At 40.2% G+C, this 25,892-nt stretch overlaps 1 protein-coding gene across 1 annotated transcript in view; it reads right to left on the bottom strand.

Annotated features, from left to right (window-relative positions):
• The window catches only part of Arp6 (Actin-related protein 6), an 86,341-nt gene that overhangs the window by 18,007 nt on the left and 42,442 nt on the right, over positions 1–25,892 (bottom strand). The window contains exon 6 of the mRNA XM_067138843.2: positions 19,854–20,119. Within this exon, the coding sequence (XP_066994944.1) occupies positions 19,854–20,119 (266 nt within the window). The remainder of the gene's footprint in view (positions 1–19,853; positions 20,120–25,892) is intronic.

Raw genomic sequence — 25,892 nt, 5'->3', positions numbered from 1 at the left:
TTGCTGGAATTTTTTGAGTTTTTCAAAATTGTTCTGTCATCATGCCCGGCCCTCGCGATGTTCTCCATCTTAACTATTTGCGCAAGGAGGAGTTGATCTATGAATTGACTATTAGAAATGTGCAATCTGGAGGCACGGTTGCGGTAGACACAAACAAGCTTAGAGAGTCCCTTGATTTGCCCATTTCCATCCCCACCTTGGGAGAGAAAGAAATTGACGACTCTCTTTCCACGATCGTCGAGAATATTACTGGGCTAGCATCTGTAGTTAGTTTTTTTGATGAAAATGATCCTTCTCCTAATCAAATTAAGCGTGTGCAAGCCAGGCTGTTTCATTTCTCAAATAGAGTTAACGATCTGTTGTCTCTAAAGCTGAATGACGTTCAGAAGAAGGAAGCTAGTACGCTGCTTGAAAATATTTCTGAATTATCTAGCAAGGTCACTCAATTGTTAACTGGGGAGGTTCCTCCCAAAAGCGATCTACCCACCACAGTGAATGTAGGTAGCGAGGAAGAGCCTCCTAAGGGAGAAGTAAATAGGAAAACCATCGCTGCTCAAACAACCTCTGCCCCATTGGACGAGTCTGAACGCCGTGCATCGTTGAATAATATACGTTCGGAATTAACTTCCTTGCCATTGAAACCTTTACCTACTATGTCACCCGGGTTTAGCAGCTTGCCTCATCCATTGGCAATGTTGCTCAGAGGTATCTCTAAGTTTTCCGTTAATACCACCAGTGACGTAATTTCATTTTTAAGATTTCTAGTTGAATTTCAGGATCATGCCCTTGTGTTTTCTCTTTCTCCATGTCAAATTTTGCAAATCCTCTATCCTTATACAATTGGTATTCTCTCTGACAAAATAGTAAGAGCCATAGCCGAACAGTCATCTATTGAAGATTTTCATGCACACTTGCTTGCAAGTTTTATTCCCGCCTGCGCGAGGTCATCTCTGATTCAGAAGTACTATTATCGAGTACAGAGATTGGATGAAAATCTGGCTGATTTCATACAAGACATTAAGTTTTATACTAGGGTGTTTGCCCTTCATTTTCCTGAAGATCAGATTGTACAGGCTATTGTAGAAGGAATTTCACCACCCTATAGGTCATATTTGTGTTTCGCGGCGTGCCCGCAAACTTTCTCTGAACTTGAAGCGTTGGCCGTCTCTGCGGAAGGAGTGAGATACGCCGATTCCTTGCGTGTCGCGAAAGAACCCCCGCCTTCTTTTAGTAATACTCGGCCTCCACCACCTCGCCGATCAGTCACACCTCGTAAATGTTATGCTTGCGGGTCGCCCGACCATCTTCGCAATAAGTGTCCACTGATCAAGTCTAGTAGGGCAAATAATGGAGCTGGTTCAGCACAAGGCTGTTTTAAATGTGGGGCTTTCTCACATATCGCCAAGAATTGCCCAAACTCAAATAGCACCCCCTCCTGCTCAACTTCTGGTGCAAATTCCACCAATGCCAATAATAAAATGTGACTAGCGGCTTCGGCTGAGTCGACTAATTCTGCTTCCCAAGGCTCAGCCCCTGGCAAAAAGGTCGTGAATTCAGGGAACGTTCAATTTGCAAATCCATCTTTCGAATGCCCCAAAGAATGTCTTAGGATTGCGGTGGATACCCCCGCACCTGTTCCTTTTCTTAAGATTGAGTTAAATAACGAGCCTATAACCGCTCTATTAGATTCAGGCAGTGTTTGTTCAATTATTTCGGACCAATGGTATTCAAAATTGAAGTCTGTTTGTAAACTACCTGACTATGACTCATCTCCTGTTCAATATGTTTCGGCTAATTCATCCCCATTAGAAATTCTAGGTTCTGTAAATGCCAAAATTCGTATTTTTAAATTTTCATGGAAAATCAAACTGTTTGTGGCTAAGCACTTGTCTTGCCCCATCATACTGGGAGCGGACTTCATTTCTCACACTGGTCTTGTGCTCGATCTCCAGAGTAGGTCGTGCACATTCAAATTTGCGTCCAATTGTAAAATTCCCTTGTTAAAGTGTAATTCTGTATCATGTTCATCTATTTCGCCTACCCAGGATGAGATGTTGTTAGACCTTAGACATCTACCTGAGGAGCAGGCTGATAGTATTCGTAAGTTGTGTCAGTCGTTTCCAGAGGTGTTCTCTGATACTCTTGGTGTTACTGACCTTATTGAATACAAAATTGAGGTCACGGATTCGATTCCTGTCCGTTTTCCACCATATAGGCTATCTCCACCTAAAATGAAGGCTCTGAAAGAAATCATCGATCAGATGTTGAAGGGCGGTATTATTAGGCCCTCTAAGTCGGCGTATTCGTCACCTATTTTTCTAGTCCCGAAACCCCAAGGAGGCTTCAGGCCTGTCATTGATTATAGGGCTCTCAATCGGAAGGTGGTGTTGCAATCCGTGCCCCTTCCTGACCTTCATTCTTGTTTTTCATGGTTTCGTAAGGCCAAGTTCTTTACTATCTTGGACTTGAATCAGGCCTATAATCAAATTCCCCTTGCCGAAGAGTCTAAACATCTTACAGCGTTTGCCACGGACTGGAATTTATACGAGTACAATCGCGTGCCTTTCGGGCTCCCCACGGGAGCAGCTGTACTCACTAGGCTGCTAGATAGGGTCTTCTCCGACATCAAATTTGAGTACTTGTATCACTACTTGGATGATGTCGTCGTATTTTCAGAGACTTTTGAAGAACATCTAGATCATCTGCGAGAAGTTCTCGATCGCCTTCGTAAGGCTGGGTTAACTGTCAAGTTGTCCAAGGTTGCCTTTGCTAAGCCCTCTATGTCATTCCTAGGGCATATTGTGTCACCTGATGGTGTAGCAGTCGATCATTCTAGAACACAGGCCATCCGTGATTTTAAACCTCCCAAGGACATTAAAGGTATCGCCAGGTTCATTGGTATGGTGAATTTCTTCAGGAAGTTTATTCCTAACTTCGCTAATAGAGCGGCGCACTTAAACCTTCTTCGTAGGAAAGGCATCAAATTCGAGTGGGGACCTTCTCAACAAGCCGCCTTTGAAGATCTTAAATTAGCTCTCTGTAATGCCCCTGTCCTTGCTATGCCTGATTTCTCAAAGAAATTCATCGCCCAAACCGACGCGTCGTCGTCAGCAGTAGCTGCAGTCCTTCTTCAAGAGACTGAACTAGGGAGGCGACCCATCGCCTATGCATCTAGGACCTTGTCGGCTCAAGAAGCCAAGTATTCCATCTATGAGCTCGAAGGTTTGGCAGTCTTATTTGCCTTAGAAAAGTTCCGTCTCTATCTGGAACATGTCAAATTCGACTTGGAGACAGATAATCAAGCCTTAAGCTGGGTCTTAGGTAGGCCGCGTCGTACTGGTCGTATAGCCCGTTGGGCCATCCGTATTTCTGCCTTCCAATTCGATGTCAGGCATATCAGAGGTACCGAAAATGTTGTTGCTGATGGACTCAGCCGTATGTTTTCCAACGCCGTCGAGACCCATGAACCGGTCGACAGTTCATCACCTTCCGAGTCCATACTATCTGATGTTAATGCCATCTTAACAGATGCTCCCATGCTCTTTAGGGATATCGAGAAATACCAACGTGAAGATCCGACGCTGGCTCCGATAATGGAAACCCTTTCTTCTGGGGAACATGTTGTCCCTTGTGTTCTGAGGAATGGTGTTTTATGTTGCCCATCGAGGCATGATAAGATGATGAAAGTTGTCGTTCCAGCTGTTCTTGTACCTATGATCTTCAAGTATTATCATGAGACCCCGTTAGGAGGGCATCTTGGTATCTTTAAAACTCGTGAGAAGATTCGTGAAATGTTCATCTGGAAAGGTATGGACGGTGAAATCCGTGAACTAGTAAAAGCTTGTAAATCTTGTTTGCTCAGTAAACCCACCATGTCCACCAAGGTAGGCCTTTTGTCTTCGCATCAAGCATCGCGCCCCATGGAACGCCTATATATTGATTATGTAGGACCCTTTCCCCAGTCAAAGGGAAATGCCAACAAGTTCATCTTTGTATGCGTAGATGGCTTTACTAGATTTTCCTGGTTATTTCCGACTAAGCTGGCTACCGCTCAGTCCACCATTACTTGCCTAAATTCTATTTTTGCTTCTTTTGGTCCATGCCAATATATTGCATCTGATAATGCTAAGGCTTTTACATCTAATTTATTTCGTAAATTCTGCTCTGACCTGTCCATCTCTCATGTGACAACTTCTGCTTATTACCCTCAACCATCTCTGGCTGAAGGGGTTAATCGTAATCTCAGGTCCGCGCTTATTGCCTATCATCATGAAGATCATTCCAGGTGGGACACGTCCCTGCATTGGTTAGCTTTTGCTTTGAATTCGGCGGTTCATGAATCTCACAAGTTTACTCCAGCTTCTTTGATGTTCAAGTTCGTTCCCAACACGCCGCTCTCTAACCTCTGGTCTCTGAGTGACATTCTACCCGAGACAATAGATCCGGATAATATTAAAGATCTTTGGAAGAAGGCTAAAGCCAATCTTAAAGTCTCTCATGAAAAGGTTAGGGAAAGATATGATCGTGGACGGAGACCCACCCATTTGAAGGTAGGTGACCAGGTGATGGTCAAGAATTTTGTTCCCGCGGGCAAGCTTGCCCCCAGATTTCATGGGCCATGTATCATTCTAGATTTCCTTACGCCGGTCACATTATTATTAAGCAATCCAGCCACCGAGAGGATATTTAGGGTTCACATGTCACAGGTGAAACCGGTGTAATTTCTGGGTTAACTTGCTTCATATAATCGTGAAAGGAATATGAAGGTTATTTTTTTTTTTTTTTTTTTTTTTTTGAGTTTTTTGAGTTTTCACTTTGAAGGCATTCTGCCCCTTCTATAATATTTTGTTTCATATGTAAGTTTTTGTAAACCTTCCCCGCATGGTTAAACCGCCGTCCTATCCTTGCCACGGCCATTACCACGCTCCCGTCTCCTGCTCCACTACACACAGTGGCTCGCATCTGAAATGAATTTCTGCACGCCGCTGGCCCCTCAACCTCTACACAAAGCCTGTGCCCTCAAAAAAAATGATGATGGTCCAACAATTCTGCCGCCTAGCTTTAATGTTTCAGTGCCCCCGCAGCCGCGCGGCGCCGTGCTGCGACTGGGTTAGAGGAAGGGCCCCCTCTTCCCCAGCGAGGACCACATGTGCACGGCGAGCCGGAGCTCTCCTCCCGGCCAAGGCTGATGTGCGGCGCACGACCTGCTACTTGCCAGCAGCCTGTATATGTTCACCGCGGGCGCGGCGTGCTTCAACACCACTGCTCCCCTCATAGTGCGGGCGAGCGGTATCTCAGGGTACTTGAGGGGTCCGAGCGGCCTCCTCTGGACGCAAGCTGCAACGGCCGGTCTGGCCATCCAACTTAATCAACATCAACTACATGGACAGTTACTATCAGCAATTACTACACTTGGGAATTCAACAACAAAATCTGGTGGACTTAGAAAATTTTTCCTCAACTTTAAAACTAAAGTTTTCCTTCTCAATTCAACCTTCTACAAACATTAAGACAGTACTTCCGCTGTTACTAAAAGAAATTTTGAAACTGAATCAAACTAAATTTCAGCCATTTCGATAAATGCTTCTGCAATCAATCTTCACATCCACATCATAACTTGGACCTTGTTTGCAAACAATTGCATGTGTCACCCCTGGAGGAACTTTTGGGGGGGGGAAGGTCTGTACCGGGCAGTACACCTCCACGCCACTAATTTAAAATGTGCGCCAGTTGAAACTCCTCTGCTGGAGGAAGTCTGAACTTTATTGACGGTATTAATTTTCAAGTTTCTCAGAAGATGTCACTACCTGGAAATTTTGGAGTTTTTGAACTGTGTCATTTTCGACGTATTTTTGTTTTGCTTGTAGAAAGAAGTGTGAACTTTCTCTTCTAGAGGACACTACTGCAGATCAACAATAGTGCACCCTAGTGCGAAGTGAAAGAACTGTTTTTTTGGAGAAATTTTTATTTCAAAAGTTTGTTTCTTGTTAAATTTCTTTCTGTTATTGTTTAAGTTGGCTGTATACCCCTCTCTTTTCCCCTTGTTTTGTATTTAGCCAATCCCAAATTTCTTTGATTAATTTCTGACCAATCCGATGTATCTTCCTCCAACTGGGATATGTTGCTGTACCCTGCCCAATAAAGTGTTTGTGGGAGGGTGTTCTCATTCCCCTAACGCCTCGAACCTTCCGCGAGAGTATATAAACTGCTGATTTTAGGGTCTCCGGGCCACTTCTGTTCCATCTTTCAGTGTGTAAAGTACATAGCAGGGGGCGGGAAGCGCCTCTTTCTCCGGCAGCGGTCAACAACCAGGTAATGGCCGATTAATTACTTCTTTTCTTGCTTGCTCAGCAGTTTAACTCTCGGGGCGGGTCCGAAGTTTTTCCATTATGTAACCTTCCTTAAAATGTAAAGAAACTTGTATCTATTCTATCTTTTAAACTACATATTGGGATAGAGAGTGCTTAACCCTCTCGAGCTCCCACTCATATTGTTTTGAGGTGAACTTATTTTCTCAACCTATTCTTCCTTAACATTATGTAAATTTGTTTCTTTTCTAAAGTCACCTCCGTAGTATGGGATTAGCCCTTGCATCAGTGGCCTAGAGCCAAATTAGGTTTTGAAACAAATACATTAGGAGTGCAGATCGCCTCCTCTCAAATTGTTATTTTAGAGGTCATGTAATTACCCCTTTTTTTTCATCTAATAGACCTCAGTAGGTTGGGTATTTTACCCCTGTGTCTATGTCCAGAGAGGACAACTTGAAGGTGGAGTTTGGTGTGGCCTTTGAGAGGCTTAAAGTTGAGAGCGAGTGGCTCTTTTTCGAAAATTGAGTGTTGTATGCCTCGTGGAGGCTTTTCGGTGTAATTTGGAGCAAGTGCTCCTGAGCATGAATGGGGTTTTCTGCCCCTCTGTTAATACTTATTTTGAAGCAAAGTTGGGCTGATTGCCTAAGCATTGTGAAGTCGGGGCGCGAAGCCCAACTCCTGTAAATATTGTAACTACCTTTTTGACTTGCTACTCTGTACCTGCCATGCTTGTTATTTCTTTATTTTGAAAAGAAAATATAACCTTGTTAAATTTTAAATTAATTTTACTTTCGTAGCTTGAGACCTGTTCACCACCCCGCACCTTCTTTCACGCATAACTACCACAAAAATACGGTAACAGCACTACTCGTTTAAGTTTTACACCAGACATTTTTCACACCACAACGTACCATATCTTACTGTAAGACAATATGTGAACAGCTGTTGACTATTTAAGTGGATCCCTCAATGGAATGCAAACAGCACTCGCTTTCCAGCAACCTTGAAATAAGCCCACCCCACTTCCTCATGAAACACTTCACTATTACAAAACAAGACAATGCAAGAAGTCGCTGACCTGTCACAAAGTACCGTACTAAAAATAACTTACCCCCCATATTCAATTTTAATTACAGTATTTTTAATAAGGCAAAAACCTGCACGGTTGATCTGCAAACCGGATAATCCACACCTGGATAATTGAGCGTACACTATACTTACCGATAGAACTAAACTATCACCATACGTTGTCTTGAAGAGAAAGACGTTTCCGAAAGTAAATCTACCTGCTGATGTTATCGTCAGAACTCAAGACTCCGGTTGGATGGACAGTCTACTAGTGGAAGACTGGCTGAGATATGTTTGGCAACGTCTCTCTAGTCCACTGCTTGGACAGAAAAGCTTCCTTGTTAAGGACAGCCACCGCGGTCACACAACAGAAGCTGTCAAGAAACAAACCAAGGATGCAAAAACCGATCTAGCAATCATTCCGGGCGGACTGACGTCCATGTTAGAGCCTTTGGATGTCTATGTAAACCACCCGTTCAAAGTAGCCTTGAAACAGCTGTATACTGAGTAGGTCTTGGCTGAAAATCATGCACTAACGCCTACTGGTCCTATTAAGCGGCCAGAAGTTCAACTGCCTGGTTTGTGGGTAAAGATGGCGTGGGATTGTATCACTGGTGACCTGGTCCGGAAAAAGGTTTCCATAACTGCAGTATTTCTAATGCTATGGATGGCAGCGAAGACGACGTTATGTGGGAAGTGATGATCGAAGTGATAGTGAAAGCTCCGAACTTGGTACTTTTGATGATGAATAAAGTGTTGACTATCGTTCTGTGATTGATAACTTTTTTGTGTGTGTATTTTAAATAATTTATTGGCTATTATTTCAAGGACCTTAAAAACTGTCTGAAACTATTTTTAAATTCGTGAAACATACGTAGTGAAATGACGTTCTTGTTCTGTAGCAAATATTTGAACTTAATGAACTTTTAGGGATATAATAACCTGTGATACTGTGTAATATCATTAGATTTTAGCTTCTTCTTCTTCTGCTTCTTCCTCTTCTTCTTCTTCTTCTTCTTCTTCTTTTATGACCACATAGGATCACTTTAGTCAGTCCGTCGTTTAGGTCTCTTTGAAGGGATTGTTTGGGCTTTGCGGTTCTCCTAGTACTTCTTCAGACGCTCCGATCTTTGTGTCCTTTCCTCAGTTGAAAATATGCACGTTGTCGGTTTGTTTTATGTAAGGGTAAAGTGGAGGTTTGTATTCTTGAGTTTTGTATTCAATTTTATCTTATTTGTGGTGTCTTCTGTTGTAAGGCCTATTTCCTTCAGATCCTCTCTTACTTCTCTGATCCATTTACATCCTGTTGTGGTATTTTTTGAGACGACATTGTGTTGTACTAGTTGTTTCAGAAGTCTCGAATCCTGCATCCTCAAGATATGTCCAAAGAATCCCAGTCTTCTCTTACGCACAGTATCTGTAATGGGTTCTACCTCTTTGTACACGACTTTGTTAGGTATTAACCGCCACTGTCCATCTTTCTGGTATTTTTTTGTTGATGCAGGTTCTTCCAATCCTCCTTTCAATTTTCTGAAGTCTGTCAGTCTTTGATTGTTTATTCAGGTAAAAAAAAGTGTTTCTGCTGCATATGTAGCTTCGGGTTTTATAACTGTGCTGTAGTGTCTTATTTTTGTATTTACTGATAGACATTTCTTTTTGTAGATATCCCATGTTAATTTTTGTGCTTTAGCTAATCTATCTGTTCTTGTTTGGATTGAGACTTTTTCATTTAGGTTATGTGTTATTACTTCTTCAAGATATTTAAATTGAGTTACTATTTTGATTTTATTACCATTTATGGTAACTTCTTTTAGTTGTGTTGGTTTTTGGGGCATAATTTCTGTTTTTTCAAATATTTTGAGGCCAATTTTATTTGCAATGATTTGAAGTTCTGATATCTGGGCTTTAGCTTCTTTTATGTCCACTGCTAGTAATGCTAAATCATCAGCAAAACCCAGGCAATTTGTTTTGATTTTTTGCCCAATCTTTATTTTGGGGGGACATTTCCTAAACCATTCCCTCATTACCATTTCTAGAGCACAATTAAATAATAGTGGTGAGAGCCCATCTCCCTACCGTAGTCCAGTTTTAATTTCAAATGTCTCTGATGCTTCACCCCTAAACTTCACTTTTCATTTGGTGTTGGTGAGTCAATTTTATCATGTTTATTAATTTGGGGTGTAGTCCAAGGTGCCTTAAAGTTTTAAACAGTCTTTATGGATGCAATCATAAGCTTTCTTGAAATCTACAAATGTTATCAACATATCTCAGTTTCTTCTCCTGTTATAGTCCATTATCAACTTAAGACTCATGATCTGATCAGGACAGCTCCTCCAGGGTCTGAAACCTCCTTGATATTCTCCTAGTTCTTACTCAAGTTGTAAACTTATCCTATGAATGATGATTATTGAAAATATTTTGTATGTTATGTCTAGGAGCGAGATTCCCCTGTAGTTATTAGGGTCGGTTTTGTCTCCTTTTTTGTGAAGTGGGTGAATGAGGGCTGTTGTCCAGTGTTCTGGTAGTTGTTCTTTAATCCAGATAGAGACAAGTTGTTGATGGAGGGCAACTTTTGCTGATGTTCCTGCATATTTCCAGGTTTCCGCAAAGGTCTGATCTTCTCCTGGCGCTTTGTAGTTTTTTAATTTATTCAGAACTTGGTGGACTTCCTTTATTGTGGGGGGGATTGATGTCCTCTGGTGGTGTTTTTATTGGGGTGTTGGTGTCCAAATGAAGTAGTTCTGTAGGTTCCTCACAATTTCAAAGCTTGTTGGAATATTTAGCCAGAATTTCTACATTGTCTTTATTGTTATGAGCCAGCTTACTATTTTCATCCTTCATCAGTAGGGTCGGGGTTCGTATTTTTGGAGCTGTTTTCTGAAGGTTTTGTAGTAGTCCCTTGACTGAGTTTTATTGAATTGTTCTTCAATTAACTGCAGTGTCCTTATGATGATTTTAGCTATATAAGCTATATATGTTAAGTCCAAGTTGAATGCCTCAGAAATTTTAATTAGCACACATTTATGAGGAACTTCTGTCACTTGAATAACAGGCTGTAGCAACTAGCTCATCAGCATACCTATATTGATAACAAATGTTTAAAAATTGAATCAAGAAGTTCAAATAGATGAACCAAATTTTACATATACCACAAGAAACAGAAAGTAGTTAACACCTGCAGACACGCAGACCAAGCTATGCAATGGACTTATCATTTTGTTTACTGAACTTTTGTGGATATAATAACCTGTGACACAGAAGCCATACTATATTTTAGCCGTATAAGACATCTATTTAAACTTCACACATTGCTATATCCAAGTTGAATAATTATTGAACATCTACGAGGAACTTTTAAGTAAACAACTGGTTGTTGTAACTAGTCCATCAGCCTACCTATAATGACTAGAAATGTTATTACTGAACTAAGAAACTCAATTTCATATATATAATTATGACTACAAAGTAGCTAACGACCCATACTGTTCTTACAATGTGAAGAAAAGCTCATTCCACTTTTGTAGTTTTAACTGTACAAATATTTTGGTGTACACCTTTCTATATTCAATTTTAATGATAAAAACCCTTGTACATATGTAAAGTAATTCAGTTCAAGCACGTACATTTTAAACAAAGTATTGTTAAAATTTTAAGAAATGTAATGTACTCTGTCTTTGTCTTACTTCCTAGCCTGTTGATGGCATGCCCTATTGCCGAAACTGGTCCCAAATAAAATAAATATGTGATGACTTAATAATTATCACTATTTCTTGTATTGAATAGGTGGATCCCCATACCTAACAATTTTGAATGTAGCAAATATTGTACTAATTTGAGTGAAACTTTCTTTTTCCAATTTTGTCCTCTAAAATATAGGGTGCGGATCTTATTCAGGAGCGGGCGCTACTTGGGATTATATGGTAGTTAAGAATTTTTGGAAGTGCTCTTTGTTCACTTCATTAAGCAGAATATTAGCAGATACCAACATTTTGCATAAGTCTTTTGAGAAAATGGAAAGTCTGGCACATGAATATTCTGCTGGATCAAACAAAAGAGCCTGACTGCTCTGCCGAGAAGACTTTTGATTTATGCAGCTTTTATGCTCATTCATAGTACAGTACTGTTGCACATTAAATTGCTTTAGCACTGCCATCTTAACTTCAATTATTATTTAAATTAAATTCTTTAAAAAATTAGCAAATTCCTAATTATACCTAATGGAGTGACATTCTACCCAATAAACATCCGTACAGTAACTCAGTCTCTTAATCAAGTCTTCTACACCTGCTAGCTAGCTGTTCCACGAAAAGAAAGAAAAGTTTATCTACCACAGTAGTTGGAAATCTTGTGTTTGAAATTCAGAGCATGACAACATAAACCTTGTAAAACAAGATACCTTAATTTAACAAAAATGATCAAAATATAACCAAATATGACCTTATATCAATAAAATGAGCAAAATATGACCACAACAATATAAAGGGCTGGAATATGCATTTATATAAAACACAAAAATGCTTTAAACAGTGTCAGGGACCCATCATTCACTTATTTTTCATATTTCGGGTAAAATTAGCTCAGAAAAGAAATATGACTACTGAGCAAGTTTCTGCATGGTTAGACTCACCTTGCATTCGGGAGACAGTGGGTTCAAATCCCACTATAGGCAGCCCTGAAGATGGTTTTCCGTGGTTCCCCATTTTCACACCAGTCAAATGCTGGAGCTGTACTGTTATTAAGGCCACGGTTGTTCCCTTTCTCTCCTAGCCCTCCCCCGTCCCATCATCGCCATAAGACCTATCTGTGTCAGGTGACATAAAAAAGAAAAGGACTTTTTCTACACATCCAACCTTAAGTTATGAGAGTATTTAGGGGTTACAGTAAGGATATAAAGGGGAAGACATTTAATTCACTGGTAAGACCCAAATTAGAGTATCGTTCCAGAATATTGGACCCTTACCAGGATTCCTTGATTCAAGAAATGGAAAGGATCTGCAAAGTTCCGAGATTTCCGACAAAAGAAGCGCATTAAAAAAATATTGCAAACTTAGAGCTGAGAAGACTTGGGAGTAAGGAGACGAGTTACTCGACTAAGGGCCGGTTCGACAATCTACTGGTCAAGTGACTGGCAGCTGCGCGGGTGGTAAACTACACTCATGCTCAGAAATTAAGGATAATGCTGATACATGGTGAAACAACGACATGGTGGGTGGTTTGCAGTTTTAAATCACCTTGGGATATGACCATGTGGTGCATTTGACCTGCGGTCGTCGCACGATGGCGCTGGCAGCAGTCCAAATACACAAAGGTGTGTTGATGCATGTCAGAGTACGGTGCAGCGAGTAAGTGTGCAGATGTTTTCAGATGTGCTAATGGTGACTGAGTGGGGAAAATGGCTCAACGAACACATATTGATGACCTTATGAGGGGCAGAATAATAGGGCAACTGGAGGCTGGTCAAACACAGCAGGTCATAGCACGGGCCCTCCGTGTTCCACAAAGTGTGATCTCAAGATTATGGCAACAATTCCAGCAGACAGGAAACATGTCCAGGCACTACAATACGGGACGTCCGCAGTGTACAACACCACAAGAAGACCGATATCTCACCATCAGTGCCCGCAGACAGCCACGGAGTACTGCAGGTAGGCTTGCTCGGGACCTTGCCACAGCCACTGGAACACCTGTCTCCAGACACACAGTCTACAGATGACTGAACAGACGTGGTTTATTCGCCCGGAGACCTGCAAGGTGCATTTCACTGACCCCTGTTCACAGGAGAGCCCGTAAAGCCTGGTGTCAAGAACACAGTACATGGTCATTGGAACAGTGGTCCCAGGTTATGTTCACGGACAAGTCCAGGTCTAGTCTGAACAGTGATTCTCGCTGGGTTCTCATCTGGCGTGAACCAGGAACCAGATACCAACCCTGTAATGTCCTTGAAAGGGACCTGTATGGAGGTAGTGGTTTGATGGTGTGGGGTGGGATTATGATTGGTGCACGTACACCCCTGCATGTCCTTGACAGAGGAACTGTAACAGGTCAGGTGTATCGGGACGTCATTTTGCACCAGTATGTCCACCTTTTCACGGGTGCAGTGGGTCCCACATTCTCCTGATGGATTATAACGCATGGCCCCACCAAGCTGCCATCGTGGAGGAGTACCGTGGAACAGAAGATATCCGGCGAATGGAGTGGCCTGCCTGTTCTCCAGACCTAAACCCCATCGAGCACGTCTGGGATGGTCTCGGTCGACGTATCGCTGCACGTCTTCAAACCCCTAGGACACTTCAGGAGCTCCGACAGGCACTGGTGCAAGAATGGGAGGCTATACCGCAGCAGCTGCTCAACCATCTGATCCAGAGTATGCCAACCCATTGTGCGGCCTGTGTACATGTGCATGATGATCATATCCCATATTGATGTCGGGGTACATGCGCAGGAAACAGTGGCGTTTTTTAGCACATGTGTTTTGGGACAGTTTTCTCAACTTATCACCAATACCGCGAACTTACAGATATGTTTCGTTTGTGTTCACTATGTGCCTATGCTATTAGCGCCAGTTTTGTGTAGTGCCACGTTGTGTTGCACCACAACATGCAATTATCCAGATAGCCTTTAAGACCCAAAATTCAAATCAAAAGTTATTCTTCAACCACAACAAGACAAACTCGGACAACAATAATTTTCAGGTTCCAGCATTTACAGACTGAAATGCGCTGAGTGCAGTAGTTCGTACATCAGCCAAACCGGAAGAAGCTTCACAACTAGATATGCTGAACATTTTAATGCCCAGAAACACAACAAACACTCAGCAATGAGCATCCATATGAAGGACACAGGACACAGTTTCACCACAATCGAACAGATCTCCAAATTTTAAAAAGACTAGATAAAGGCAGACTCATGACCGAGTTTGAAAATTTGTACATTTTCTTGGACCAAAAATACAACAGTAATAAAATCTTAAATGATCCAATAGACAACCGAAGCCCTCTTTATGAACAATTAATAATTTCGTTCTATAAGTTAAATCTCAAAGACAAAAGACTAGTTGATGTCCTCAAAACAATCTCTTCAAGCACCCCCACTAAGCCGTTCAACTTATCACGCCCGTGTTCTCCCCCCAATACACACAACTCCTTCCCATGCGCCAATCACAGGCCCACAGCCGCGCCTTCTCAGGCCCACTCCCCTCCACCTAGACGTCTTCTTCTTCTTCTTCTTCTTTCGGTGCCTATCCGTTTCGCATGTTGGCGTTCATGATGGCTATTTTCGTCTTGTTTGTGGCAGCGCAGAACAGTTCAACTGATGACATATTGCACCAGCCTCTAAGATTGTCAAGCCAAGATATTCTTCTTCTTCCAGGACCTCTTTTGCTGTTGATTTTATCCCTGGAATATTTTTTGGAGTAGGTTGTATCTATCTGGGTTGCGCATTATATGTCTCAGATACTGCAGCTTTCGGCATTTCACTATCTTGATCAACTGAGGTGTTGTGTTCATCCTTCTCATTACTTCCACGTTTGTAATTCTCTGGGTCCAAGATATTCTCAGGATCCGCCTATAAAGCCATGTTTCAAAGGCCTCCAGCTTCTTCTCTGTGTTTTTATTTAAGGTCCATGTCTCTACACCATATAAAAGAACAGAAAATACATAACAGTGCAGAAGTCTGATTTTAGTCCCTAAAGTTAGATTGTGGCTTTTAAACACATTACTCATTTTCTGGAACACACTTCTTGCTTTTCCAATGCGTACCTTGACTTCTTGTGAGCAATCCCAGTCTTCATTTATTATGGTTCCAAGGTATGTATATTGTTTTACCCTTTCTATACTCTTTTGATTTATAACCCAGTTTATTCCGGAAATATTTTCCTTACTTATAACCATGAGTTTTGTCTTTGTGGTGTTTATTTCAAGCCCGTATTGGCTGCTGACTCTTACAATTCTATCCATTAGTGATTGTAGCGCTTGGATAGTATCAGCAAATACAATTGTACCATCAGTATACCGGATGTTGTTTAATCTCACTCCATTTATCAAAATTCCTTCTTCTATATCTTCCAAGGCTTCTCTAAATATGTATTCTGAATACAAATTTAATAGAATAGGTGACAAGATACATCCTTGCCTCACTCCTCTCAGGATTTTGACTGCTTCGGTGTGTTCACCTTCAACACGCAACACCGCAGTTTGATTCCAGTACAGCGAATTGATGATTCACTGATCTCTTTCCTCCATTCCAATATTTCTCAAAATATCCATCAATTTTTCATGTTTTACACAGTCAAAGGCTTTCTGGTAGTCTATTAAACAAGCAAATACATTCTTATTTACATCTCTACATCTCTGAAAGAGGACCTGCACACTGAACAAGGCTTCTCTCATACCTACTGCTTTAATAAACCCAAATTGATTAGGGGCTATCTTATCTTCACACAGTCTGTATATTCTTCTGTGTATCACTCTCAAGAACACTTTCAAGAGATGACTCATCACGCTTATTGTGCGGTAATCTCCACATTGGTTTGCGTTTTGCTTTTTTGGCAAGGTGATGAACTCTGATTTGAGCCATTCCGATGGAATATTCCTGGATACATAAATTTGGTTGAAAATTTTGGTCAACCATTTTACATGATGTTCATCCATCAGTTTTAAGAACTCTGCTTCTACTTTATCTGGTCCTACTGCCTTTCTGTCCTTCATCTGACTGATGGCTGTTTGAACTTCTTCTTCTTCTAATATATCTGTGCCGCTTATTTCATTTGTATTTTGTGTAAAAGCACATCTAGTGTCACGAAATAAATCTTCTATATATTTTTTCCAGATCTTTTTCTTGTCTTCTAAATCCACCATCAAGTTCCCGGCTTCATCTATTAACTTTCCACCAGTGCCATTCCTGTATTTCCCTGTTACTTCTCTTCCTTTCCTGTGTACATTGAAGCTGTCATACCTACTTTGATATAACTCAATCTCCTCACATTGCTCCACTTTTTCTTTTTCTTTTGCCTCCCTGATCTTTCTTCTGATGTCTGCATTTATCTTTCTGTATTCTGCAGGTTTTCCTTTACTGACTCTTCTTTTCTCCATTAGGTTCAGTATTTCATCAGTCATCCATGACTTTCTGTTTTTCTCCTCTGGTTTCATGTACTTCTCTTTTATTTGCTGAACGGCGTTTTGTACTTTAGTTAATTCTAATTTGACATTATTGCTGGTGATGTTTTCCTCTGTGATAATCTTCAAGTTAAGTTCTACTTGCATGTTCTCTTTCATTACTGGGTCTTTGATTTTCCGCAAATTGTAGTTTTGCCTGTTCTTCCTCTTCACTTTCTTCATTTTGACTTTGAAAACTCCAAGAAGTGGTGTGTGATCTGAGTTGACGTCTGCACCAGGGTAGGTTTTCACTGCGGTGCAACTGTTCCTGAAACGTTTATTTACCAATATGAAATCAATCTGGTTTCTCACACATTTCCCAGGTTTGTCCATTGGAGACTTCCATGTATATAGTCTTCTAGGTGGGAGTTTAAACCAAGTGTTCATGATCACTAAATCATTTGACATCGCAAAACTTTAAAGATCATCCCCTCTGGAATTCCTCTCTCCTAGTCCAAACGGTCCTACAATGTCTGATGTCCTACCTTCCCCCACTTTTGCATTGAAATCTCCCATCACAATTGTCAGATCATGTTTGTTAAGGTTTTTCAAAATCCCATTTATGCTTTCGTAGAATTCTTCTACCTCTTCATCTTCCTTGTGCATTGTAGGCGCATACACTTGTATTATGTTTACGTCAATAGGCCTAGCACTCAGCTGTAACATCATTACTCTGGCTGATACGGGTGTGAAACTTTTGAGACACCTTGCTACTTCCGCTGAAAGTATTACACCGACTCAATGTTCATGCGTTCCATCAGCTCTACCCGAATATAGCACTCTATGTTTATTTATGGAAACATCTCCCGTATTCGTCCATCGCATCTCACTAACACCAAGTATATCTAACTCCATCCTATCCATTTCTTTAATCGTATTATGTATTTTTCCTCCTTGGCTCATTGTTCTCACGTTCCAGGTTGCCACTTCAATTTTTTCTTGCCACTTGATTTTCTTCATGCCTGTACTCACTACTGTTCCTCCCAGAGATCCGACTGAGGAACTTACTCCGGATGATGATAATTTCGTCATGAGCATAGCCATAATGATTACTAGGACTTGCCATCAGGCCTTTAATGTAGTCGTTGTCCAGTGCGTTCTACATCCTTATGCCGTTGACCACCTTTGTGGTTTCTCCGCCTTTAAAGCCAGTTTCCCAACTCAAGGACAAAAGAGTGCCCTTTGAGAGCCAATTAAGGCGAGAGAGGATATTTCTGTCGGGGTTTTCTCCCTTAGCCTTTGATAGTCCCCTATCAACCTGCAAGACAGCAGGCTGTACTCGTATTAATCCCCAAGTACAGGGCTGCTTCTTCTGCAATCTCCACCGTTCCGAAGTCCATCTTCTCCGTTAAAGATTCCGTTGAGGTCTTCACTCGTAACCCTGAGCTGGGACCCTTACCAGATGTTACACACCGGGCCAGATGTCACACATACAATACGAGGAGCAAGACGTTAGTGACAGCAAGTGCTTTACAAACCTCTTAGCAATAAGGTAACAGCCCAACAGCACTTAAAGTAAGTTTTTAACTTCACAGTCTCAATTCTTTAACGCTTTCATTCTTTCTCTTTTCTCGTCATTTCACTCAACTAATTAAGGACTTACTATCCTTCCTTTCAGATTTTCACATATGTAAGACAGCTCAACATTAATTATATCACACAAAGATTCGACTGTCGCCCATTCAACCAATAAAACTGAAATCCCATACTTCAACAACATAAACACACGGAAAAACTTAAAAACACTAGTCAATTGTGAAGATTTAACGACATTTCAACCGCCCTCATTCAAGCCATTATTTTAACTTTTTTCAACAGGGTTTATTTTGAATCAAATACCAACTGTTGTTTACATGCACTAGGCACTCTGTCTTCTTAGAGAGTGTCCAATGGAGGAGATTTGTCCATGGACACTTCGATGAACTATTCTGTTTGAGTCTAAAATATAATTAGTCAACATAGACATCAAGTTGAATTAAGACACAATGCAACATTTTTACATGAGCTGGTCATAAATCACATACAAAATTTCACATCTTAAAACATTTCTGATTAGACTGCACCAGGACAGCAATATTGAGCTCAAAAAAAAATTCTTTTTTTTTCTTTTTATGGAAATTAATACAAATTCGGAATGCTTTTCCACATTATTTTAGAATTTAAAATACGCGTACAGTAAATTGTAACTATATGAATTCAACATTCATTCTCAATATATGTATATAAATTTTAAACTGTCTTCAAACTTAACATCAAATAAGACTTTAACTACCATTATCGTCAATACTGTACATATGATGACCTTGTTTTGAGTGAAAATTCACCAACGTGTTCACCAGTGTAACATTTTAAAATCAATTTGATATTTTGTTAATGATAAGATCTTGTAAATGTTTTTTAACGTATTCACTCATGCAACATATTTTTATAATTTCCAACCAGACATCTGGTAGAATTTTGAGGTATTTGATATGACTGATGATGCCCCACAGAAGGGATGAAACATGTCTCAACTATTTTTAATGATGTTTAACTAACATGTTAACATCTTGTACTGTATTGAATAGGTTGAGTTAAAATAAATTTCTTGTATTATTAAAAATTAAGATTCTTTCAATACGGAGAAAATGATTTTCATTACTTGTAAAGGTAAAGTCTTATTGGGCCCTTGAAGTGGCCGGTAAATTACGCACCGGGTAACTACGTTTATGCTGCTGATAGCACTACATGGGAGGGGTCGAACGGAAACATCCTTTTACATGGAGGGAAAGTTACGCGCTACTTTACCAGGAGGTGGTAGAACCAGCCCTAAGCAGTATGTTTCAAGCTATTGGGGGAGAGATAGCAAGGAACGACAATATTAAATGGATAAGCTTCAACAGAGTTTTCGAAAGTAGGTAGGATCATAATGCGAAGATAAAGTTGGAATTCAAGAGGACAAATCAGGGTAAATATTTGTTTTCAGCAAGAGGAATGAGAAATTGGAATTTACCATGGGAGATATTCACTAGATTTCCAACATTTTTAAATCATTTAAGAAAGTGAAGGTAAACAACTGATAATGAATCTGCCACCTGGGTGACAGCCTTAAATGCTGATCAGTGGTGACTGATTGATAATTGTTGTTTTAAGGGGCCTAAAATCTAGTTGAATTACTTTCACTTAATATGATCCTTATGATCATTGTTGTTTTAAAGAGCCTAAAATCTAGTTGCATTACTTTCATTTAATATGATCCTTATCAATTCAATATAGTCCACCACATGACTATAAACTCTTAAGTGACAGTACTCTTAAGATAAAGAAATAAGAATCTCATACTTACTTGCTGGGTAATGTAACTCTAACATCAAACTCGTCTGGAGCAAGTGTTCTGACTTCAGACTCCACACGTTCTCGAAAACCTCGAAATTGGGTGCAACCTCCTACAAGAAGAATGTTGTTGTACAAGTGAGGATGTGTCTCTGGGGGACAAACTGAGATTGAATTGGCAATTGCTTCAGGAATCCCCATTTGTGAAATTCCAACATCTGATGGATTAAAGAGGAGCTCAGGAACAGCAAATCGTTCATTATTCAGCCTCAGCAGTTGCTAAAAGGAAACAATACCAAAGAAATATATTCATCTTACCTCAAAAAATATTACATTTAATAATAATAATAATAATAATAATAATAATAATAATAATAATGCATGTCTGCAAATTTTGGCGTCAGAGTTCACCAAAATGGATTCCTTAAATTTAATTTTATTAGAGCATGATAATTCTCTCTTCTCCCAGGATATATATATGAGGCTACGTTCTTTTACATCTGATACAGGCCTTATCTAAGCCCCTGAATATAACTACGCAGACAGACCATTTGTCACATGTACAGTATGTAGGCCTATCTAAATTATAATGTAGATGAAATTATGACATTCATAAGAAAATTCTTCTGGAACATTTTAGAAGCAGTAGTTTGAAATGCACATGCCAGCACCTGGAGGGAGAGGCTGCTGACAGGAAATGAATAGAAAAACTGTATACTAATGATGTGAATGAACTGTGTCATAAGTTAGTGATTAGGTGAAACCTTCCAGAAGGCTGGAGAAAAAAATAAAAACTAAGGAGAAGTGGTTCAATAGGTCTTTTCATTAAGTGAAGGAAGAACTTTGGTCTTAAGTGCCATAGGTCTTTTGCTGACTGATAGTAGAATGGAGTTCATGGCAGACATTATGTAAATTATCAGGAGAACAATACATCATGCAGTAGTGGTGTTAAGTTTGCCATTAAAGAGATTATCATTTTTTTTTTTTTTTTTTTTTTACCTTTTATAGAATTTGTTTTACGTCGCACCGACACAGATGGGTCTTATGACGACGATGAGATAGGAAAGGGCTAGGAGTGGGAAGGAAGCGACCATAGCTTTAAGTAAAGTACAGCCCCAGGATTTGCCTGGTGTGAAAATGGGAAACCACGGAAAAACATCCTCAGGAATGCCGGCAGTGGGGTTCGAACCCACTATCTCCCGCATGCAAGGTCACAGCTGCGCGCCCCTTACCGCACAGCCAACTTGCCCGGTAAAAGATATTCTCATCCCTCCATGAGCGTGTAAGCTTAAAGAGTTCGAGTTTGACTCGAGGGGTCTACACCCAACCATTCGGTGGCACCTTCAGCAGGGATCAAGAGTGAAGAGAGAATGAGAGAAGAAAGTCAACCACTAAGCTAAGCATGAAATGTATTAAACACATAAAGACTTGAATAGAGGAGCTCCATAAGATATTCCTTTTATTACTTTCCTACAGCATCTTCGGAGGCAGCACTACTCAGAGAGTGGCGCCCCTGCCTATGTGAGTCCCAGAGCACACTGACCCGGTGTGCAACATCTGGTATGGGTCCCAGCTCAGGGTTACGAGTGAAGACCTCAACGGCATCTACGGTGGAGAAGGTGGACTTCGGTACGGCGGAGATGGCGGAAGGGGCATACCCGTAGCGTCTGTACTCCAGAGGAGTGGCTACGAAAGGCGTCTGTCTCCATGTTAGGGGCGGTCTAATTTTGAACCTGGCAGTAGGTATAAAATGCCTTTGGGTGTGGCGAGCCCATCGTAACAATAGCCTATATGGACAGAGCAGATATGGTGCCTCGGAAAAGGTTAGGGCGTCCCCTGCTAAAAGCGACGCGCAGCTCTTCAGGTGCTGGGGGAACTGTGAAAAATGGGCAACCAGCACCAAACTACATAAAAAATTGTAACAGTTAATGTACTGACACTGACGGGAAAGACAGAAGAACTGGTTGACTTCATGATAGAAAAATATATAGCCATACTTGGACTGTGCGAGACCAAGAAGAGGGGTACAGGGGAGATCCCTCTGAGAGAAGGATACAGGCTGTATTACAGCGGAGGACGTGAAGCAAAAAATGCAGTGACCATCATACTTAGAAGAGAAATCCAAGAATATCTGGAATATACAAAGTACGTCAGTGATAGGATGATGATGATGATGATGAGACTCCAGTTTGAAAATGGCGTGAAAGATCTATTTCAGTTGTATGCCCCACAAACTGGTTGCATAGATTAACATCTTGAGGACTTCTTAGAGGAAGTGGAGAGAGAGATAGAAGATAAGGAAGTACTATTGATGGGAGATCTAAATGCACAAGTTGGAATGGAAAGACAAGGAAAGGAAGATGTTGTAGGGCCCTTTGGATATGGAAAAGTAAATCCAGAAGGTGAGGAAGAAGAACAGTCAGAAGATTACAAGGTATGGCTGAGGAGACAGACGAACAAAGACCATGATTCATTATATAATCATAGAGAAAGAACACCGGAAGAACCTTGTAGATATAACAGCCATGCCTGAAGAAGCCTTTGGTGGAGATCATAGAGTTGTGATAGGAAAATTGAAAGTTGGAAAGATTGAAAAACCCCAATTAAGAAGAGAGAATGAATTAAAGTATGGAAGTTGAAGGAGAAAAGCATACAAGAAGAATTTCAAAGGGAAATAATACCCTTGGTACCCAGGACAGAGGTGGGGAATGTTGAGGAATGGAAAAGATTTAAGGAAGCACTGGTTGGATGTGCAGAAAAGGTGTGTGGTAGAACATCAGGAAATGTGAAAGACAAAGAAACACACTGGTGGAATGATAGGGTAAAGATTAAAGTGAAGGAAAAGAAAATGGCATGGAAAGCATGGAAAACATCTAAGACTGAAGAAAGTAGAAGAAAATATGTGGAGGCAAAGAATTTGGCCAAGAAAGTAGTGGAGATAGAAAAGAGGAAAAGCTGGGCCTTATTTACACAGACATTGAGAGATGATACACAGGACAGCAAGAAATTACTGTATGGTATCTTAAGAAACAAAAAGAGAGATCAAGTAAACACCAGATTTGTGAGGGATGAAGGTGGCATAATTTTAACAAAGCCAGAAGAAATAAGAAATAGATGGAGAGAATATTTTCAGAAGCTGCTGAACATAAGAACGGATGACAGTCATTCAATGGACGACCAGGAAAGGCAATTAGTTGACGAAGAAATGGATAAAGAAATTACAATGAATGAAATTGAAATGGCAGTAAGAAAGATGAAGAATGGAAAAACTGCTGGAATAGATGAAATTTCAGTGGAGATGATAAAGGCAGCTGGAGCTGTAGGCCTGTAGTGGACATATCAGGTTCTCAGGAATGTCTGGGAGAATAAGGAGGTCCCTGAGGATTGGCGAAAAGGAATAATCATCCCAATTTTCAAGAAAGGTGATAAGAAAGTTTTGAAGAACTACAGGGGAATTACTCTAATATCCCATGTTGCTAAGATAATGGAAAGGATACTGGAAAGTAGAATAAGGTTGAGGATTGAGAAGCAGATACAGGAAAATCAGTTTGGTTTCAGAAGTGGAAGGTCAACAATAGAACCCATTTTCATTATGAGACAACTAATGGAAAAGCATTGGGAGTACGAGAATGATATGGTGATGACATTCATTGATATTGAAAAGGCATATGACAGTGTCCCTGGGACGAAAGTTTGGGACAGTCTGGTGCAAAAAGGAATTGGACAGGGATTAATAAAAATGATCATGGCATTGTATAAGGAATGTTGTAGTTGCGTGCAAACACAAGTTGGCAGGACAAGTTGGTTCAAAATAACTAGTGGGCTGAGACAGGGAAGTGTTCTATCACCAATCCTGTTTACATTAGTCATGGATGACATCATGAGAACAGCAAAAGCAGCATATGGAGGAAGAGAAATGAACATGATGTTATTTGCAGATGATATTGTGATTTGGGGAGAAGACGACATGAAGGTTCAAGAACAGTTGAATGTGGTGAATGGGAAGATTGAAGAATGTGGATTGAAAATAAGTGTAGAAAAGAGTAAAACTCTTGTTATGACTAGAGGGGAGAAAGAAGGGAAAGGTCAGGTTAGACTTGCAGACAAGCACCTGGAAGTAGTGGAAACGTTTAAATACCTGGGGAGTGAATTAATGGAGAATGCTCGACTGGATGCTGAGATTAGTAAAAGGATTCAAGCTGGAAGTTGTTTCTATCATAGTGTAAGAAATATGTTATGGGACAAAGATGTGCCAATGGAAGCAAAGGATACTACGTACAAGATGTATTACGTACCCGTAACAACTTACGGAGCAGAAACTTCGACAATGACAAAGAAGGATGAGAGTCGAATACAGGCGGCCGAAATGAAATTCTTGAGGAGTATGATACAGAAAGAGCAGAAGAGACAAAATAAGGAATGAGAAAATCCGGGAAGAAATTGGAGTGGAAAAAATGAATGATAGAATAGAGAAGAGCCGACTAAGATGGTTTGGGCACATAAAGCGAATGAACGACGAAAGAATGCCAAAAAAGGTGATGGAAATGCAAATCCAAGGAAGGAGAGGCCGTGGACGACCACGACTGAGATGAAAGGATACCATCCAACACAGCATTATAGAAAGAAACCTGGACTGGGACACAGTGTTGGAGGAGGAGTGGTGGAAAGACCGAAGAAAGTGGAGAGGAACCATATTTGCCCCTACACGGCTACAGCTGGATAAAGGGAAATGATGATGATGATGATGATGAGAAACTTTTCATCCAGACTTACTTCAAGAATAAGTGTTTTTATATACTCTTCGATATGATTTTTTTGTTACATTTGTGTTTTTACGTTACAACAAATTAAAGCGTTTCAAGACCAATTCTTTCTTATGGACTTTCAGTGTGGTGTTTTTCTAGAATATTTCTATATTTCCCTTTCAAGGCTGAAGAAGACCCAATAGGGCCAAAACATGCATCTAATGTGTTTTTACTAAACACTAAATGTACTGACCATGGTGGACTACTGTAATTACATATTTTCTTCACTCTTGTACGATCTCAATTTTTATAAAAGCTTGAAATTCTTTACTTCCTTCCTCCATCGCCATCATTTTGAAATAGTCAGAAGAAATTTAAAAGACGTAGCCAGAGCATGAACACTTAAAATTCTTCTCTTGTTAAATGATGTTTGTTTATACTGCTGCAGTGTTAGCTGACAGATACCAGAGTCAGCATGCGAGATACATCTCAAGCGGAAGGAGATACATCTCGTTAGCCGAAAACGAACTTTATTCATATACATGGAGAGATCTATCTCACGAGTGACTTCCGTCTCAATCCTCATCCGAGATCTGTCTCACGTGATACATCTCATTTTTATTCGTATCACTCAATGGCAATATTGTAAATAAAGTCAAACTGAGAAGAGTCAACCCTTTTCAGTACTAGAATATTATATTATCAGTTTAAAAGAAATATTCCTTTAACCTTATACAAGATACAAATGTATACCCGGCAAATAGTTAACAAGTAAACACGCTAAAATTAATTTCAAAGTTCATGGAACATTGTATATTAACACTATAGACTTCTTTTATAACGTACAGTTCTCGAATATTGCATCTTGTGGTGATGATATCTCAGGTTATATTTTGTGTGTTGATTTAAAGATGCTAGATGCTCCTTTTTCTCTTCTAAACCATGCTAACCTATCCCATATTACGGGAAATTTCCACCTATTATACCATACCGTCTTTCTGAAGTTGAAAATTAGAATTAAACTATAGTGTTATTAATATGCAATGTTTCAAAAACTTTTAAAATTATATTTAGTGTGTTTACTTGTCAAATATTTGTCATGTATTTTGTTATGCTTTTGTATATTTTGTAAGTTGAAGATCTCCCAATGAGGGATGGAACATGTTCTTTTAATTTAGAACAGTTAAAAGTGTATCTTTTAAAAAGGTAACAATATTCTAGTATTGAAAAGGGTGGACAATTCTCAATTTGACTAGAGTATTACAACAATATGGATGTTAAAAATGAACTTCATTACATCTAACACT

The sequence above is a fragment of the Anabrus simplex genome, chromosome 1 (assembly GCF_040414725.1).
Source record: "Anabrus simplex isolate iqAnaSimp1 chromosome 1, ASM4041472v1, whole genome shotgun sequence".
Lineage (NCBI taxonomy): Eukaryota > Metazoa > Arthropoda > Insecta > Orthoptera > Tettigoniidae > Anabrus > Anabrus simplex.
This window is presented reverse-complemented; position numbering and strand designations above follow the sequence as displayed.